We start from the raw sequence: 19,195 nt of genomic DNA, 5'->3' as shown, positions 1-19,195 counted from the left end.
TCTGTTTATTTAGTGTTCCCCTAGTTTTGCATCCCACTAATACTTGTTTTCTTTGTGAATTTTTCCTAATCTGAAATATCTCTCTTTGGACTTTCACATGGGATCAGAAGTTCAGTTTTCTCATATCCCTCTGGGGCTGGCTTCCCTAGTGGACCACATGAATTTGATATCAGAGAGGAAATTGAGAGAGACAAGATATTCTATTGTGATGCCATGCAAGGCTGTATTTCATTTTGCATGCATGTTTTTTTATTTACTTCTGCATTTGAACTGCATCTTCTACTCAACACTGGTTTTTATCCAAAACAAAACAAAACCTCTCCTCTCATTAAAGATATATTCCCGTTAAATCATGACTTACAGAAAAGAGTACAAAATATTGGAATTACCAGGCATGCAAAGAAGTGCATGCATAGCACCACTCCCAAACTGAAATATCATAGCATCAGTCTGAAATAATTTACTTCAGGTTTCCTCCTCACATGCATAAATTGAGGTAATGCTTAGGAAATGTATTTTCTTTTTGGTGTTGATTTTCTTTTTGTTCAAATTCAAAAGCATGTTCTCTGTTGCATTCTGTCACTGACTTTGGGTGTTTTCCCAGTGTGAAGATCTGAATACAAAAGGAAAAATTGAAGAGTAGGTTAATTTTCTTTCTGTTTAGGGTACCCACCAAGGGCTTCATGAAAAAATAAAGTTTTTCCTATTTGATTTTTTTTACCCTCGGGACAATTCTGTTCTCATTCCTTTAGCATACATTCGGATCATGATCCTTTATTGTATTTGAAATGATCCTAACAGATGATGATATAACATTTTTATGCTTTCCTGGAAAAAGAAAATTGTAATTTGCAATATTTTTGAACTTTTTTGGTTTTTTTTTCAATTTTTACAACAGCAACAGCTCTACATTGGCTCAGCCACTGGAGTTTCACAGCTTCCTTTGCACCGCTGTGATGTGTATGGAAAAGCTTGTGCTGAGTGTTGCCTTGCAAGGGACCCTTACTGTGCCTGGGATGGCTCCTCCTGCTCACGTTACTTCCCCACTGCCAAGAGGTAGGGAGAGTTCTGCATGTCTGCATGGTTTGCTATTTGTTTTGATGGTCTCAATATGACCAGAGGGCTTTGGAGATTTTTTAGGGGATGGTTAACTGGAGTCCTTTCTTTTCCAAAGAAAACATCCTTGTGGCAGCTACATGCAATATGAAGTCTTGGTTGATTTAAAGTGACCACTGCTACTTCTTGGGCTGGCTTAAAAAGCTCCTGTAAGAAAACATTCAGACAAGAGTTGTCTCTGAAATTAGCTCCTAACTTTATAGTCATTGGTAAACAGCAAAAATAAAAAAAATTCATTTTCTCTAACATAATGCGGGAGCTCAAAATCAAAGAAAATCACTACTTGCCCAAGTAAATTATTCTGCATTTTCATGAATTCTGATTCAAGTGAAATACTTCTAAAATATTTGGACGCTGATAGAAACTTATATTTTTTAGTGATATATAACATTATTGTTATTATTCAGAATAATAACTTGTATGTGCTGATGTGTGTCTGGGTGCTGCTGGATCTGAACAGCCACTGTTCCACAGTCCCTCTTGCACTGATGCTAAAGGCTTTGCAATGCAATCACTGGGGGAAAGCTGACTCCCCAAATCAAAAATAACAGTTTTATTAAAAATTTACAAGTCTAGTTGCCCTGATCTGAAGGTTTAGAGTACTTATTTCTTTGCTTCCCCTTATCTTTGAAACTCCTTCTCTAAAAGTATACAAGCTAGTTATTGAAGAGTTCCTGGCTATTGAAGTAGAAATTAGAAATAACTGAACAGGTAAACATTTGCAAATAGAAGCAGACATTGGTGTAGTTTGAGATTCCATTGATAAATTGAGTAAAATGATAAAAAAGTGCTCACATTAAATTGAATATGCCAGACATCTTGCACATATGAAGAAACAAAGAATCCAAGGGTTTATACACATAAGGGTTTATATACAAGAAATTAATTGTAGCAAATACTTGGTTGAGAGTGCCAGAATTCCAAATTCCAGGTTTTGATTGGTTCTTGAGGGAGATGAAATGTGGTAAAGGGTGAGAAGTTGTCACAGACGTTTCAGATGGAGGGAATTAAAATTTTGAGGTTTGCATTACAGTGTATCCTAAACAAATACTGATGACAAAAGCTGCTCATGGAACATCAGCTTCTATTTTTGCACCAGGAAACAGAGTTAATAGGAGAAAAGCTTTTTGTGAAATTCTTTAGAAAATAAAGAACTCATCCCAAGAGAAGAGCCAGTCAAATTTTCTCAGCTACGTGGGCTAAATTCTTATTTTTGCTGGTAGCATGGCAGTTTCTCTGGAAGAGGAAGGAAAGGAGAGGGAACAGTGAGGTTTTTGAGGAGAGTCTGAAAGACTGTTTTGTTCTGAAAAGTTCTTTAGTATTAGAAATCAATATGGTTGAGTATTGCCTCTGAGCTCAAGGAGACAGTAAGACCAGGAGTCACTGAATCACTGTTTTCTGCTACTCTCTATCCCTGAACCTCATCTTTTCTCCGCATTCCTAGCAAACATTCCTACCCCCAGCCAGGCTCAAGATCCATAGAGCACATCATTCCTCTGCTTACACTGGTGGAAGAAATAGGGCTCTTTGTCTTTTCCTTACTCTCCAACTTACTGCTGCAGATGGAGCTCACCTTGCCATCAGGGGTAAAGTGACTGGGACTTCTTACAGGGATTAACTCGTGGGGTTTCCTGGGGCCAAACTGGGTTGCACAGCTACAGAAATAACTTGGGATGCAGAATTTACTTTTCTGGAGGCTACTGTGAAAGAAAAAGTTAGTGCTGGGAAGCTGGGATCCAAAAAATGCATAAGCAAAAGCTGCTGTCTCTGCCTCTTGCCCCCAGTTTTTCCTTGGCAGCAGCAGCAGCAGCAGAGTAGAGGTCTGTGTTACTGGGAGAGAGGATCCTCTCTTCACCTGGTATCTGCTGTACCTATTGCCTCAAGCCAGCTTGGAATGCATTGATGACAAAATCAGCATTGCTGGAAACAGCTTAAATGTCAACATTTTCCTAATAATAAATTCTTGTCATTTTAGGCTCCAGAAATATTGGGAAAATGGATTCCCGAGGCAATTTTACAGATGTTTTATTCATAGTTGAGTTTAGGGTTTGGGTTTTGTTTGTTTCTTTTTTCTTTTTTTTTTAACTGAGATTTTTTAAGCCATGATTTTATTTGTTTTTCTTTCTTTGTCCATTTTACAAGTCTAAATGACAGTTCAGAGCTCCTGTAGTGTGACCACTTCACTTTACCCTCTGCAGATGTGTTCTGGTTCATATTTCATAAATCATTGTGTTGATACAATGGTGATATGTGCAACATTTTCCTGAAATCCCAACTAAACATTTCATTCAAACTCCATTGACAGTAATATGAGTCTTTCCACAGATTTCTTTTTTACAAATTGCATTTATAAATATGCTGTTTTAAAACTTAGGTAGGGGTAGCAAAATTTTATGGCTCCTTATATCTTGGGTGTGATTTTGTCATTGGTAATGAGTAATATGAAGATATTGGAAATTACGATTCGTACATTTTTTAATCATATATCATTCAGCAGAAGATTCCTGCTTACTAAAATGTGCTAAGATGTCCTAACTCATAATTATAAAGAACTCTGAATTCTAAAGTTTTTATTTAGAAAAATATTTAAAAATGCTCATCTAACTTTTTTTTTTTCCCTCAGAAAGAAAGCTTTTGCTGTACTTGGTATAATTAGTTTTAGGTTTAACGCTTCAGTAGCTTTCAGTGGAAGAGAGTATGGTTAAAATCTTTCAGGCAAGAGGACTCAGCTGTGCAGTTGTGCCTCTGTGAGAACTCTTGGTATGAGCTGATGCTGGGCTGTTAGTGGGAGCCTGCAAAGAGGGCTGGTGTGGAGAAGAGACGTGATCTCTGCTGAAGAACAATGGCTTTTAAAAATGTGGGCTGCTGTCACAAGGGAGGGACCAACAAGGCTTTTTACAAGGCTACTTGACTTTTGCATATCCGTTGCTGGATACCATAATCTGAAATCACAGCATTGTTCAGCAGCCTAATCCTCTTTGTTCTCCTCTAATTTTGCAAGCCCTCAGGCTTTCTCCGATTCCTAAAGTAAAGTACTCACACTTGAAACACATCTTTGTTTGCCTGGTTCTTTTTTTCTTTCTTTTTCATATGAAGCACTTTTCTTTGGCTCAGTTGAATTTTGTGTCACAGCTATTTAAACAAAACTAGGAGCAGACAAAGACAAAAAAACACATGCAAAACAAAACTGTATTAAAAAGCTCTTTTCAATGAAATACAACTCTTTTTTTAGCACAGATCAACATGTTTTTCAAAAGAGCCAGTAGAATTCAAACTGGGAGAAGAGTTAAAAAGACATTCAATCAAAGGTAGAATTCAGACTCAAGCTACAAAAGAATATAAAAAAAAATAAATGGCATTTCAAAATCTTTCTTTTCAAGTTTTTATTTTGGTTTTTCTGAAGACAATTTAGAACAGTTCTGTAAAAGGTTTTATCAGAAATGTTTCAGTGAAACCCATGGTAGCTGAAATGATCTGTGCTTTTTAATTTAAATTGTGTAGAAAATACAGCACTTTACCATTCATTCAAAGGCACCCATCTTAACATTTAATCTATCTAAAAGATGCTGCAATACTGAAAGTATTCTGTACTTGCACAAATGAGTACTTTTGAAGCATGTTAAACCCTACGGTATATATTCTAATGCTTCAGCAGTCCCTCTATCTGTGAATCGAGTAATGAATTTATGTATGACCACTATTGCCCACACAGTTAAAATAAACTTCATATTTTATTTTATTTGTTTTTTATTTAATATTAATAATTAGCATTGAACATTATTTATTTATTTAGTATCTCAGTGCAAGAGGTATGTATTTACCAGTGTCTGAAGACTTCACCTGTAAGAATAAAGCCTGAGCCTACAAAATGATAATGCACAGAATGTAGTAGTAACAATATGATTTCCCTCCTAATGTTGTTTAGGTGCACTTGTGGCCTCTGTAATTATAGAAATGTTCCATTTGTTGCTGTTGAGCACTGGGAAGGGCACTAACAGATTTCAAATGTGATCTTTGCAGGCGCACCAGACGACAAGACATCCGAAACGGGGACCCGCTCACCCACTGCTCAGACCTGCAGCATCACAGTGAGTTATGGGCACCGCTCAAGTGCAGCTCATTTGTATGTAATTTACAGACTCTGCACAGAGTAGGATAGGAAGCATGTGAATGATTTGTTGGTGACAATTGTCTGGAACATCTGCAAAAGATGAATATAATACATCATTATCCCAATTTAGATAGCTTACAATGGCCTGGATCAGATGCTGAAGTCTATTTGGGTTTGGTTTTTTGGTGGTTTTTTTTTTTTTTTAGTTTTCCTCAAATAAACAGTTTAAGCATTTTAATTTTCCTGCTTCTATTCCCTGATAATACCATGCCATCACATTAGGCATATTATATCAGAAAAGAATTGTATTTTCTTCATGACATCAAGAAAATGTCCATGTTGCTGTACATAGTTCGCATAAGATGATAATAGCAAAATAAAATTACAAACCAAATATGTTTGTAACTATCATGGCAAAATATGGAGTGACCTTTGTTGTAAGTGTCACACTAAAAGCTCTGAAGATTGGGATGTTCTTGCAGCAGGCATATCCCCATGTGCTTTCAGCATGGGTTATCTTAGATGTATTTTGGTTTGCTTTTTTTTTTTTTTGTCAGCTGTTTCATTTTCACAGTATATTGATCAGCTTCCTTTTCTGACTTGTTTGACTGACAAACTTCTCACAGTTACTGATTTGTTGCCAAACTTTTCAGAAGACCTTCACTCAGAAAATTAAAAATGTCCATTTTGCTGTAAGGGAAGGGAATACTTAGGCAATGCTTCCCTCTGCTGGAAATAAGTGATTCCTCATGATTGTGGCACATCTACAGGAACTTTTCACACAGAATATTCTGAGTTTGAAGGGACCCATTGAGTCCAGCTCTTAACTGAATGAGCCATACAGAGATCCTCAAGCCCTCAACCATGGTGTTATTAGCACCATGCTCTAACCAACTGGCCTAATCTCAGGGTTAAACCACTGGGAAAACAAGGAGGTGACTGATAACGGAGGTACCTCAAAATCCTCTTGTCTTTCCAGTCCATGTAATAGCAAAAATGATAAATAGTCCTAAATTTTACTTTTGGGTTAGCTATAATTCACTACCTATAGTAATTTTCTCTATCTTCATTTCAATCATTTGAAACTCAGAGCTGACATTATTATGGCTTTTCTTTTTACTTCTGATTGTCAGACTCAGGCCAAGTTACTCAGAGGGAAAAAGGAGTTTTAAAAGTGCATGAATAGACTGTGGTCAGTATGTAGTTGTCATATTTTCAGAACTCATGAATGTACAAGTAGTTTAGATTTGAACTAGTCAATTGTGATTAGTAGAAAGCTCACAAATTTCTCATTGCATGATATCAGGTAATATTTACACAGTGAAGGTAAGACCATCCTTATATTGGGAATGAGATTTTCAATTCCAGAATAGGAAAGTTTCACCAGGCACTAAACATTGATTTTAATACCAGCAGGAGCATTTCTTAGCTTTACATTTTTACTCTCTGTGCAAAACTATGAACTGGTCTACTACCACAGGTCCATTCATTTTAATGTTCCATAGCCTTTGCTAGCTGTGCTTTATACAACTGTAGGTCTGTTCTTTATTTTCATAGATGCAAAATGCATTTCAAAACACTTCAGGTTTATGTCTTCCCATATTTGGTAAGCATATTTGTCTGAAAAAGGCACTTTCTGGCCAAAGAGAAGAGAGTATTCCAGTTTCACAGTAATCCAGAAATGCAGATTTTTCACTGATACAGTCATAAGAACTCAAGGTCTGGACAAAGTTATATGGTACACCTGACCAAAATGAGTTTTAGTACAGCTTTGCCAAAGTGAGGAGAGCAATTATGAAACAAGATAAGACAGCATTAGAAGGATCAGTAAGTTACAAAAATTAGTGAGGGAATGCAGTTCTGGATCCTAGATGTGAAGGATACACAATCATAATACTTAATGAATGGTTTAGATTGGTGTTAAAAGAAATTTTCTCTAAATCATTTGAGTTGTAAATCTATTACATCTATATTTACTTGTCATTTACACATAATCATACATAGTACACATGACTTAATGACCTATACATTTCCTATGCCAACTTATGCTGAGTTTTTCATTTGTTTGTGACCAATAGTTCCCTGTACAACAGATGAAGAATTGGTTTTGTCTATAGACAAAAAAGCTTAAAATTAATTTCTTTCACTACTTGTCTACAGATTCATTTACAGGAAGTGCCAATTGATTCCCCGTGTGAACCAACAAACACACAAAAAGAGAATATTGTCTTAGTGTATATCTTTTAAGGACATTGCAGAAACCAACTTTGCAATCAGTCTGAAGCAATAATATTTATAATCGGGTTTATGTAGTGTTTTCAGCTGCTCTTTGCTTCAAATGTATAAGAAGTATAAAATGACTGCACAGCAACATTAGAGAGAGCTAAGGATCCTTCACTGTACAGCTGTTTGCCCAGACATTAATGTTTAAATCTAAAAGTGTGGTCACCTTTGTGGCAGCTAAAGGAGAATGTTACATAAAGTGTAAGATACTAGAGGTATCAAGAAACAATAAAGTTTGGGGTTTTCTGAAGAAGAACTTGTTAAAGAAGAGGTGGTTTTTTTTAACATGATTTATCCCAGGGGAAGTTCAAAGAATCACTCTGAATTAAACTGTATTGTGAGATTCATTCATCTGCAGAGCAATCTTGGTACAAGTACTGAGCCTTTCATACTTCTTCAGTTATGTCACAAATTATGTACTTAAAGGATATTTATCAGGGCAGTAAACTGATACTGCTGTTGGGTTCATTTTGGGAATTACTGCTTTCAGGCAGGATTTTGGGCTGAATTTCATTACCAGCTTCATGACTTCTATAATTTTCTAATTCCTCCAGCTGCTTTTCTGAACTTCTTAGACTTTCATTCTTCCATCCAGTCTCTTCAGCATCTCAGTCCCAAAGCTGCACTCTGATCCTGTGATTATTCCATCATTGCTTACTTTCTTGCACTCCGCGTGCTTAATATTGCATGAAGTTTATAAACATTTCTGGACCTGCCTTCTGCTCCTTCAAATCATGGAAATGGAAATTGAAGGCTCTCTAAAAGGCTTCCTCTCTCATTGTGTGTCTGTCACCCATATTGTGTTTTCTGTAACTGTGAAGAAATGTAAAGAGGACTTCGCCCACTTCCCATGGTGTTCTCTAACACACTAGAATGTCATAGACCAGATCCAAGGAAACAGAAATTTGAAATGGTGCCAGAGTGCACATTTTCTAATAAAACTCATTACTAGATTCTTAGATACTAAGAACATTCTAAGTACCTAAGTTTTCCAACATAAGCTTCTCTATATATTTAAAAACATGCTGCTACTCATGGGCCATAGGACTTTTACCAAAGAAATACCTGGTTTTGTCCTTTTTACCAATATTTATGAACTTTTTAGAAAACTGCCTCCCCTGGATCTAATGAGAACAGTGTAACATGTGCTCTGCCTCTGTGTAATGTGAACTAAGCCACGTTCAGGAAAATATAATGAAATGGACCTGGAAGCCCCCTAATGAGTAATTTGCTGGTTAAATTGTCCTTTCAGGATGCTGGAGATGAGGACCCACATTCACTTAGGCTTAGAAATTTGACTTGATATTTCTACTTCTAATACAAATACCCAAACTATTGGATTGCTGTTGTTTAAGATGGGAGCCTGGGAGAGGAATTGAGACAGAGTGTGCATCCTAGGGTGAAATCCCTGTGTTTCCATTCTTTATTATGGAAGTCTGTAAATCACTGTTTCTCAGAAACACATCACTGGAGCAGTAACATATGTGTCCCAGGCTATAAAAGGGGATATTTTCTACTGTCTTATGCTGAAGGCCTGTATGTGCTGTCTGTTGTGGATCCCAGTTCAGATATCAAACAGCTTTTCTCTGCATGAGGATATCTGGCTGCCTGCTCAGTCATGTGAATTTTGTTCCTTAAGTAGAGCATCTGGCTTGAAACAGAAGAGTTCAGTACATCAGCCATTCACAGTGTTAAATCTGGACCCATCAGTTACCATTTCCAATCTTTATCTTATCACTTCTAACTTTATTCAGTCAATCTCTTCACATACTTCAGTTCTTCTGTTTCAGTAACACAAATTCACCTGTGCTCCATCCACCTCATCACCTTGGCTATATTCTATTACAGCTGTTTTACCTTTCTCTTGCTCCTTTGTTTTCTAATTCATGCCTTCACTGCTCCCTATCTTCCTGGCCCACAGCTGTACTGATATTCTTCACAGGAATATGGTTTATGAGAGATGTCATAAAAGTTGTTTCACTCAGTTTTTAATAGAACACGCCACTCACTTGGTTAAAAGGTCCACAATCCAGCAGAGGAGGGCAAGCAAACCCATTTCCTATTTGTTTAGTGTTAATAGGCCATTTGATGTTTTATGAGAACTGGGCAAGCACCATTCTGCTCCACATCCCTTTTGCCATCCTCTCCCAGGGCTGAAAGTCATTATTGAAAGTCACATGTAATTCTGTATCAGCATAAGTCAGGAGCTCAATTTTATTTTTACCTTTGTCACAGCCATCTAACAAACAGCCTGTGTTTGCTAAACAACATGGCCAGTAGGAGAAAGGCACAGTTGGGAGCTAACAAAACTGGACAAAGGATTTCTCTTTAAATAGTGTTTTAAATAGACATAATTTTCCTTTTAAAGCATTTCAAAACAGTGCTAAAAATGTGAAAAACTTTTCAAATGTGAAAAATTGAAAGAAAGACAAAGAATGGCAAGGAGTCAGGAAATCCCATGAGATCAACACAGTGTTCAACAGTCTACCCACCCCTTCCTCCTCGTCCACTCTTCAGGATTATTGTTCTGTTGTCACTTAAGTCCATACCAGCATTTCAAAGAGTTCAGGTGGACAGTTGAAACATGATGCCTGAAAGCTTCTGTGGTATTGGAGAAGAATCAAATACCATATAAGTCCTATAGCTATGTGATATTTCCAGCAAGTTGATGAATATCTTGAAACATTGTTGTTACAAAAGGAAGTAATTTATTTAACTTTCTTTTTCCCCTCCCATAATGTCTGGTTTATTAACCTCCTTACATTTCCATAAATTATATCAGTATGAGAGGAAATGATTAATTGAAGATCATTTCCTCAAAAACATTATTCCTGGTCATTAACAGTTTCAGCAAACTGCAGTGCCATATAATCTAAAAACATTCTTCTACTTTTAAATAGCCTCATGTTTTATTACTTTGCTCTAAAGTATTATGACCATAGAGCCCAGGAGGCATCATTACAAACATTCTGCAACTACACCCTGAGTTTTCTCATTGCATACAGTTTGCTATTAAAAATTCCTGTCATGTCCTAGATGTTTTCCTTGATGAATAATAATGAGGCTTACAAAAAATTTCACAATTAAATTCATTAAATTCTCATATTGAAATGTTAACAGCTGTTAGGATTTAAAACACAATTAAAAATAAAACCCCACAAAACAATAAACCAAAAAACATACCGTGGGTCCTTACATCCTTACAAAGATAGAGGTGTTGATGGAGATTTTTCAAATGGTATACTAATATGGGGAAATTATTTTTTAATTTTTTATCTTTAAACACTTTAAAGAAGTCAAAATTCTAAAAAGAAATTACATAGCAATTAAGAGTTATTAAGTTTCATGGCAATTTTTTTTCTATTTTTTTTCATGCTTTACAGATAACCCAAGTGGTCAGGCCCTGGAGGAAAAGATTATCTATGGAGTAGAGAACAGCAGCACTTTCCTTGAGTGCAGTCCGAAATCTCAGCGTGCTGTAGTCTATTGGCAATTCCAGAAGCAAAATGATGATCGCAAAGAAGAGGTACAGTAGGAAAAAAAAATAAAGAGATGCAACTAATTTTCTCTATAAAGATAGACCTCAGTCTGAGTCCTTCCCAGAATAATTTTAGTCGAGCAGAACTTCTCTGTAATATATGATTTCCTTTGTTCTTCAGCATATTCTCACTCTTATTACCATAAAATCCTGTAAGGTCCTTAATAGGTTTTACAGATTGTTGCAGCAGCAAGCATCCATATCCTCTCCTTCCTCAGACTCCCTAAAAACCACACTGGTTCCATCAGAGATCCCAGAAACAGAAAAAGCTTGAATTCCATCTAACTGTCACCTGAAACATCACACAAAGATTATACAAACTTAAATATCACAAGGCCTTAAAATCACCTTTGAGAAAAAGCTTAACTGCTTTCCCCTCTCATATTGTTTGAGTGAAGCACAGCCTGGCAGGAGCATCCCATGTGCTGCATGCAGACTTCACTGCAGAGAACAGAGTCAGAGAGTCAGAATGAAGAACTGAGAACTGTAGTGGACACAAGAGTATGGGAACTTTTATTTTCATCAAAAGCAGTATTCAGAGAGGCAGAAACACTTATTTCCCTGTTTGCATAACAGTAAGCTGATACTTTATTTTTCTCCTTTTCTTGTCACCGTCATTCTTATGTTATTAATCACTCAAGTGTTCAAGTTGTATCAAGCCAGGTCACACACATCTTAGGAGAACAGTCTACTCTGGTAGGTAGGGAGGTCAAGGTAGGGAACAAAAATTGTTTTGTTCCCATTGAAGTATTTGGAAGTATACATACATATATTTAAAGCATGTTCAGAATAATTACATTAGCTGCTTTAAATATTTTTGTTTTGTTTGAATAAGTAGTAAATTATTAAGAATTTAAACTTGGTGAGAGCAGCAAACAGGTCTGTGCTTTTCCTGTCTGCAGCAACATGCACATTGAGAGAAAGAAGTTCCACTGTAGATATGAATTAATTCAGAAAAAAACCCTGTATTTTGAACAGTTGCTTTTTGAATACTAAAATTTTTAGATTTGATCCTTAGTTGCTTGTTTGTAAATTTTCCACTTAGGCGGAACCCACTTCTATGCATGAGGGTTTTTGTAATAAGGAACAACAGGAAGACAAAGAACCTTTCCTGCAAATGGGTCTAGATTTGACTAGCAGATAATGAGACTTCAGTAATATAGCCAAATGAATCCATGTTTACTCTGCTGATTACAGGCTCAGATCTTCTGTAATCTTTCCAGCAACTCCATCTGACAGTTGAAACAGATCTTTGTTCAGCAGCAGTAGTTACTAAGGAGTAAATTCCTAATTCCCCAAACTCTTGGCATTATATCAGTTTTTCCAAAATATTTGAGCCTTTCATGATAACAGATGAACTGGCAAAGGGTTTTCCATTTTTTGTGGGTTTGGGCATTCTTGGCCAGGTCTTACCAGTTAAAAGGAGCAGTAATGAAGAAGTAGCATGGTTAGAGGATAATGTAGCACATGCATGAAAAATAACTATTGAAATAACCACTTTTTCCCAATACAGATAAAAGTGGGTGACCACATGATCCGGACAGAACAGGGCCTGTTGCTACGAAGCCTTCACCGGAGGGACTCTGGGGTTTATTTCTGCCATGCTGTGGAGCATGGCTTCATGCAGACCCTGCTCAAGGTGACCCTTGAGGTGATCGATAATGACCACCTGGAAGAGCTGCTTCACAAGGAAGAAGATGGTGATGGCTCCAAGATCAAGGATGCCACCAACAGCATGACCCCCAGCCAAAAGATCTGGTACAGAGACTTCATGCAGCTGATCAACCACCCCAATCTCAACTCCATGGATGAGTTCTGTGAGCAGGTTTGGAAAAGAGACCGCAAACAGCGCCGGCAGCGGCCTGCCAACGCGCAGGTGAATACAAATAAGTGGAAGCACCTACAAGAGAATAAAAAAGGTAGAAACAGGAGGACCCATGAATTTGAGAGGGCACCACGTAGTGTCTGAGCTACATTACCTCTAGGAACCTCATCCAAGTAGAAACTTGTATAGACAGATAACTGGAAAAAAAATGCAATATTCATGAACCTTTTCATGGCATTATGTGGATGTTTACAAGAGTGGAAAGTTCAAACAGTTTCCACTAGGTTTAAATAAAATCCATTTCTAATTTTCCTAGCAAGTCCTTCCTCTCTGCTCTGATTCTAAGACCAGAAAAACCAGAGTTTCAAGGATGATAACTCACCTGCACCTAGGTTACTGCTCAAAAACTTCTGCAAGTATTCAGCAGGCAAGTTTTGCTTTCTCTTTTGATGGAGATATAAAGAAAATAGTGTATTTCATGCTGTCATCTTACAGGAAAGAAAAACAAGCCCCACCTTTCATCATCAGCACTACCACTTCTAGACTTATATAAAACTGCATGAACTCATTAAGCTGATGAACGTCTAAACACGTGATTGGACACAAGGATTTTGTTCTTGTTTTGTCTACCAGTTCTCCTGTTTATATGTGCTAGAAGAGGAAAAACAACACTGAATGAGATTGATTGTGGAAATCTGAACAACATAAGCCATCCATCATCTGGAAGAAAAAAAATGTGGAGTACACTGGCCTACTACTGATGACTTCTTTCAGCTTTGATCTAAAGATGTATTTTATTAAAAGTATAATTTAAATGTACCATGAAAAAATATGCAGCAAACATTAGCTCCTTTCTAAAATAGATTAGACTTTTTGTCTTAGAAATATTGTACTTTCTAATTATTGGTTTAGAGGAAAAAAAGAAAACTTCCAATTATGACTGCTTTACTCTTTTGTTTGGGAAAACTTCCAGGGGAGCTGGTCACACTGCAGTTAGCCTCCTCCCCTGTCAATAATCTATATGACATGTAACTTCAAAGCAATTTTAAAACTAAACTATTTTAACATGAAAGTCACTGTATAGCATGGAAGTATTCTGCATTCTGTTTTTCTAAGTATGGTATTTGAAATTATTCAACTTGTTAATACCTTGCTATAGATGAACCAATGAAGAGGAGAGCATTGATTTTCAGTTGTATATTTTTTTTAATTAAAAAAAACAAATAGCATTAAAATACCCTCTGCTAATTACACTCTTGCTTTCTTGGTTCATATTTGTGAATGCTAATATTTAAATACTGATGCTCATAGACTGTCATATACCCATGAGCAAAGCTCACATTCAGTTTAAGGAGTTGTATTCCCAGCTCTGTGGTAGAGATTTGTCCACACTACTGACTCTCAGTGCTCTGTTCTTTCTGTGGGCCAGACCACCAAAATGCACAGAAACAGCACTAGGCCACCTAAATAACAACCCCAAAGCCAGCTCCCCATTTTAAGATCTGAGGGACAATTTTACCTGTGGGTGAAATCTGCTGAAGTAGTAAATAGGTGAAGTTCAGCTTAAAGACTAGTTTATGCTAACAGAAAATTTGGTCCTGCACTTCTGTATGATTCTATATACAGGAGAGCAACAGAGTAAAACAGACAATGTACTTGCATCATGAGTGTCAGTTTAGGGTTATAAGTAGTGGATTTATTCACCTCAGCACAGATGTGCCTTTGGTCCCCAGTTCTATGGTGTCCAGTTCTTTTGAGATCATCTTTCTCCAGCCTCCCATATTTTATCTTGGTAGAGTCTGTAAATGACATAATTTCAAGTAATGTCATTGTGGGGAAAATTACTAGAACAAAATCCTTAGTTTGCTAAAGGAGCTTTTATATAAAAGTGTGTCTGCACTGATGACTGATCTGTTTTGTTGTTATTCACTCTGTGGTATTTAATTTATCAATTTATTGCTACACTATCAACCAGCCTTATCACATACAATATAACACAACTGCTATGACAGCATCTCACAATGTGCCCCAGCCTCCTTGCCACTCACTAATTCAAGTATCCTTCTGCTTAGAGAAGCCTTGGCTCCTTGCCTATTGGATTAGAAATTGGATTTTCACTAACAGCTGAGTTACTTCAGTCCCCTTTGAATTCTTTGGAGGGGATGAACTTGCAGGATTCTTTTGTCATTTAATTCTTCAGGAAAAAAAGTCATTGAATAGGCTGGGACAAGGCTGTAGGGCCATGATTTAAGAAAGCACTTGGGAATTTATTTTTAAAGCAGCTTTAAGTCTCTCTTATGTTTAACCTGACTCTTGTGAACTTCAGTATGCTGGTAAATTCCCATTATTTCATGATGTGCTGAATATGGATGAATTAAAACATATGTTCGACTATGTACTTTTCTGTACAGAAGTATTAATTTTTCGGCTCAGCTTATGGTTAATTTCTGAGCACTGTTGTCAGATGAATTATTTAATTTTAATCACAGAACATTCTTTAGCCTTTTGTGAAGGGCTTTTGTCTACTATCTAGTTACTACAGTACTCTTTCTTACAAAAGGAAACAGTTTTAAAATAAACCTCAGAGAACTCAGTGGGATTTTGGATTGATTTCAAAAGACCCCAAATCACTTTGTTTCCTTTTTTACAGATTCATGGAATTGCTATGTAACTATTTTTCTCTTCCATGTTTATAGCAACTGGTTCTATAGAAACTCCTTAAAAAAACCTGAACCAAAACCATCCTCTTTCACAATGCCTGAAGAGGAAACAAATAAAGTCAGAATTCCAAGATAGTTTTTCTATACTGAGAAAGATAATCTGTGGGAACAAAATTACGGAAGTTGCAACATTTTTACCCTGACCCCGCAGTCTCATTGAACAATTGATATGATCATATCTTACAAACTTCAGCCCAGTCCTCACTGACATGAGTAGTCTTGTTTAAGATTTTGTATTTGTTTATATAAAGAAGAGGGCAAAAGATCAAGCCAACAGTGGTAATTTTTGATTTTTTATGTTCATGTTATGGTCAAGTTAAAGCAACATTTAATACTGATGTGAAATGAACTTCCTTTCAAAAAGTATAGGCCTTAATGAATTAATGTATAGAAAGATGCCCTGCAGCTTCAGTAAGATTCATAACCCCATTTATGTCATTATTGTTAAAAGCAACATAAAGTTTGAAAATAAAGATTAAAATGGTATTTCTGTAAATGGCCAATAAAACCCTTTAAACCTCTAGTTACAGACTTTAGAAGTAAGTAAAAAGTTGTGTTTAAGCTGGAGAGAAATAAAGGATTTCATTTATAACCAGAAAGATCTATTAACCAGAAAGATCTATTTTCATTGTTTTAAGGTATCCATCTGAAAGGAACAAAAATATATTTAATCTTATACTCTTTGCACTTGCACAGATCACTGAAATGGGAATTCGTTCTATGGCTCCTAAAAACTGTATGGTTATGTTAAACTCTAACATCAAACTGAGAAAACATGCATCTTTGCAAAACAAAGTTAAATCTCCATGACCCAATAAAGTCACTATGTAAAAAAATTAAATTAAATGCATGTGAATGCGCATTTACTGTTCCTTTTTATGTATTATTTAGTGAATATCAATGGTATGTGTTTAATAGTTCAGTTTTTGCTACCTACACATTAGTCAAAAGAGATGTAAATATTTTTGACTAGGTAAGGAGGTACAGTGTAAAGTACTGTTATCTAGAGGTACTCCATTTCGGTGTGTTCAGCAAAATACTAAAATGCAAGATTTTGCCACACAGGTGATAAGGTGGTTTATTTGCCATACCAGTGTTTGAGCTGTGTGCTTGTTCTTTAAACACATTCCTCACTGGGTAGTAAATAATTCCACTTCTGTATTTATCACTTCAATTCAGATGGGAACTAGAAAACTGGAGAGAAAGTGTAATGAAACTGCTGCTGTAAATTATTTCTTTTAGCATGTATTCAGTTGTTAAATAAACATTTCTTCCAAATATTTGAAGTTCAGTGTCTTGACTGTTTACACGGAAATGTGCCCTGTAACCTTCATGAGCATATGGAGTGCATTGTTGCCAATATAATGCTATCAATGTGTATGAGCTCTGTTTATTAGGCCAGAAGGATTGCTATTAGTATTAATGGCATTTTTTGATTCTTTTTTGAAGGCTACAAACTAATAAGCCTGAAATGAGAGGCATGAACTTATCTTCAGCCTATCTTTTGGCACAGCTGCTGAGCTTGTGCAGATAAAGCCACACATAGACACACATACCCCCACTCTCCACTCTGTCCATGAACCAAACTGTAAATCAGCCTGGAAGCCATGTGAATATGAGCAAGTTGCTGTGCTTGATGAAATTTCACTCAATGTTAATGGCTTAGGACAGCTATGCTGCTTCCCTTTGGAAACTGGCTTGCACAGAAAGCAAGTGGAATAAATCAGGTTCTGTCTGTTACCAACATACTCTTGTATCCTTAGGTAAACTTAGCAGCTGTTTGGAAGTGCTTAGGGGCTCCATCTAAAAGTAATATGCTGTGGCACTAAGCATTGTGCAAACAGCTAATAAGACAAATGGTTGTTCTGGAAAGCATGAAGTTTAAATACACTAGACAAGGAGTGGAGGAAGGAAAGTATCAATATTTCCATTTGGCACGTACAGAACTGAAGAATCAACCAGTAGTACTGAGCTGTCACTAATCCATTCAGCCTCACCCATGCTCCTTCCTGTAGAGCAAGGACAGAGGAGTGTGGTTCAAAAGGATGCTGTAAGGATATTTTATGGGTACTACTGTTTTCTGAAATTGCAAATGAGCCCTCAGCAGCAGCCAAGCAACTCAGTGGATTACAAAAGATGCTGCAAATACAAAAAGGACAAAATTAATATGACAAGCCATGAATCCGCTAATTGCAAAAGCAGTAACTTTGTATTTCTGTGACCAGTGTACAGCTTAGAAATACAGAGGAAGAGCCTTGATTCTGGATTCAGTCACACTGTGTCCTTTGCTAGAATTCCCTGCAGAGCACAGCTAAAATGAGTGTTCTCTGTTACTACTCTGTACCTTGCCAGGAACGTACAATACCTAGGGGCCACCTTCAATGACAATGAGTGAGAAGAAAGAAGAAACATTTAAGATGTAATGCTTTTATGTTCTTAAATACAAATGCACAGATAGATAGCTATACATTTAAACAGCCAGCTTTTGTCACTGAGATGAAATTCTCCTTTAAGGATTTGAGGATCTAGATGTAATTCTAGTACATCTCTGAATATGTTTGGTGGCTTCGGCTGTAAAGTGTTATAAATGTTTCCTCTGTGAAGACTGAAGCACACTATTCTGTTTCCTTACAGGTCACATTCATTGAGCTCTCCATCAAATGTCAATTTAATGGCAGGCAACGTTATGATGTTTTTTCCAAAGCATAAAACAAAGGGACTATTATCCCTAGAATGCTCAGTAACAGGATGCAAGCAGATCAGAGTAATAGTGATTCAGCCAGCTTTTTTGCTCCCCATAAATACTTGCATGAAAGCTTGGAGGAGCTTCATAGAAAAACTAGAAACTGTGGAGAAGAGGCCTTATTTGAGACCTTTTTGTCCGGGAATTTATAAAAGATTGACATTTTGGAGAACTTCAGGATAATCCGAGCTAAATCCCAAAGCTTTAGTACCAAAACTGAAAAAGTTTCACGTAGCTTAAGAAAGCCAACTACCATTTCTCTCTTAGCAATTTTTCACCCCTCAGGAAATGGGCTTCTGCTTGCCTCAATATTAACCTGAAGAAGTTATTGTATGGTTTCTACAGTCCTTGTTGAAGGTTACTCTCTTCTTCAGCACACCTGAGGTACCCCATTTCTGACAACCAGCCCTCCTTGAGCTGCTTCTCTTGTAATGTCTGTTAATACCAGGCCTAAAAATGTCCTGTTCTCATGCACAGGTATAAAATCAGGCCTTGGTGGGCAGCAAAAAACGTGTCATCATTGAGCTATGAGGTGCCATGCAGGAAGATTCCTGTCAGGAAGTCTTAAAGGATGGAAAGTTTCTGGTCTGGGGGGCAATAAGGGGTCTCTGAGGACCTGCCAGCCAGAGCCTGACCCCCACATCGAGGACAGGGCAGGCAAGGGGACAGCTGGGGCAGCTCCAGCTCCTGGCTTCAGGCACATGTCCTGAGCATCAGCCCCCAGGTGGATCTGGCTTGACACGGCCTGTGGCATCGTGTGTTTTTAAAAGCATTTATGTTGGTTCTGTTGTAAAGTTAGTTATCCTGTGTAGAAGTTTAAGAAATGGTTTGATCCTCGGATCCCCCCATGTAATCCCTT

The 19,195-nt window shown here is 37.1% G+C and overlaps 1 protein-coding gene across 1 annotated transcript in view; it reads left to right on the top strand.

Moving 5' to 3' along the window:
* The window catches only part of SEMA3A (semaphorin 3A), a 164,535-nt gene extending 147,662 nt beyond the window's left edge, over positions 1–16,873 (top strand). Inside the window, exons 14-17 of the mRNA XM_066550951.1 lie at positions 899–1,056; positions 5,137–5,204; positions 10,894–11,036; positions 12,562–16,873. Of these exons, the coding sequence (XP_066407048.1) occupies positions 899–1,056; positions 5,137–5,204; positions 10,894–11,036; positions 12,562–13,017 (825 nt within the window). The 3' untranslated portion in view covers positions 13,018–16,873. The remainder of the gene's footprint in view (positions 1–898; positions 1,057–5,136; positions 5,205–10,893; positions 11,037–12,561) is intronic.
* Positions 16,874–19,195: the final 2,322 nt, after the last annotated feature.

The sequence above is a fragment of the Molothrus aeneus genome, chromosome 5 (genome assembly GCF_037042795.1).
Source record: "Molothrus aeneus isolate 106 chromosome 5, BPBGC_Maene_1.0, whole genome shotgun sequence".
Classification (NCBI taxonomy): domain Eukaryota; kingdom Metazoa; phylum Chordata; class Aves; order Passeriformes; family Icteridae; genus Molothrus; species Molothrus aeneus.
This window is presented reverse-complemented; position numbering and strand designations above follow the sequence as displayed.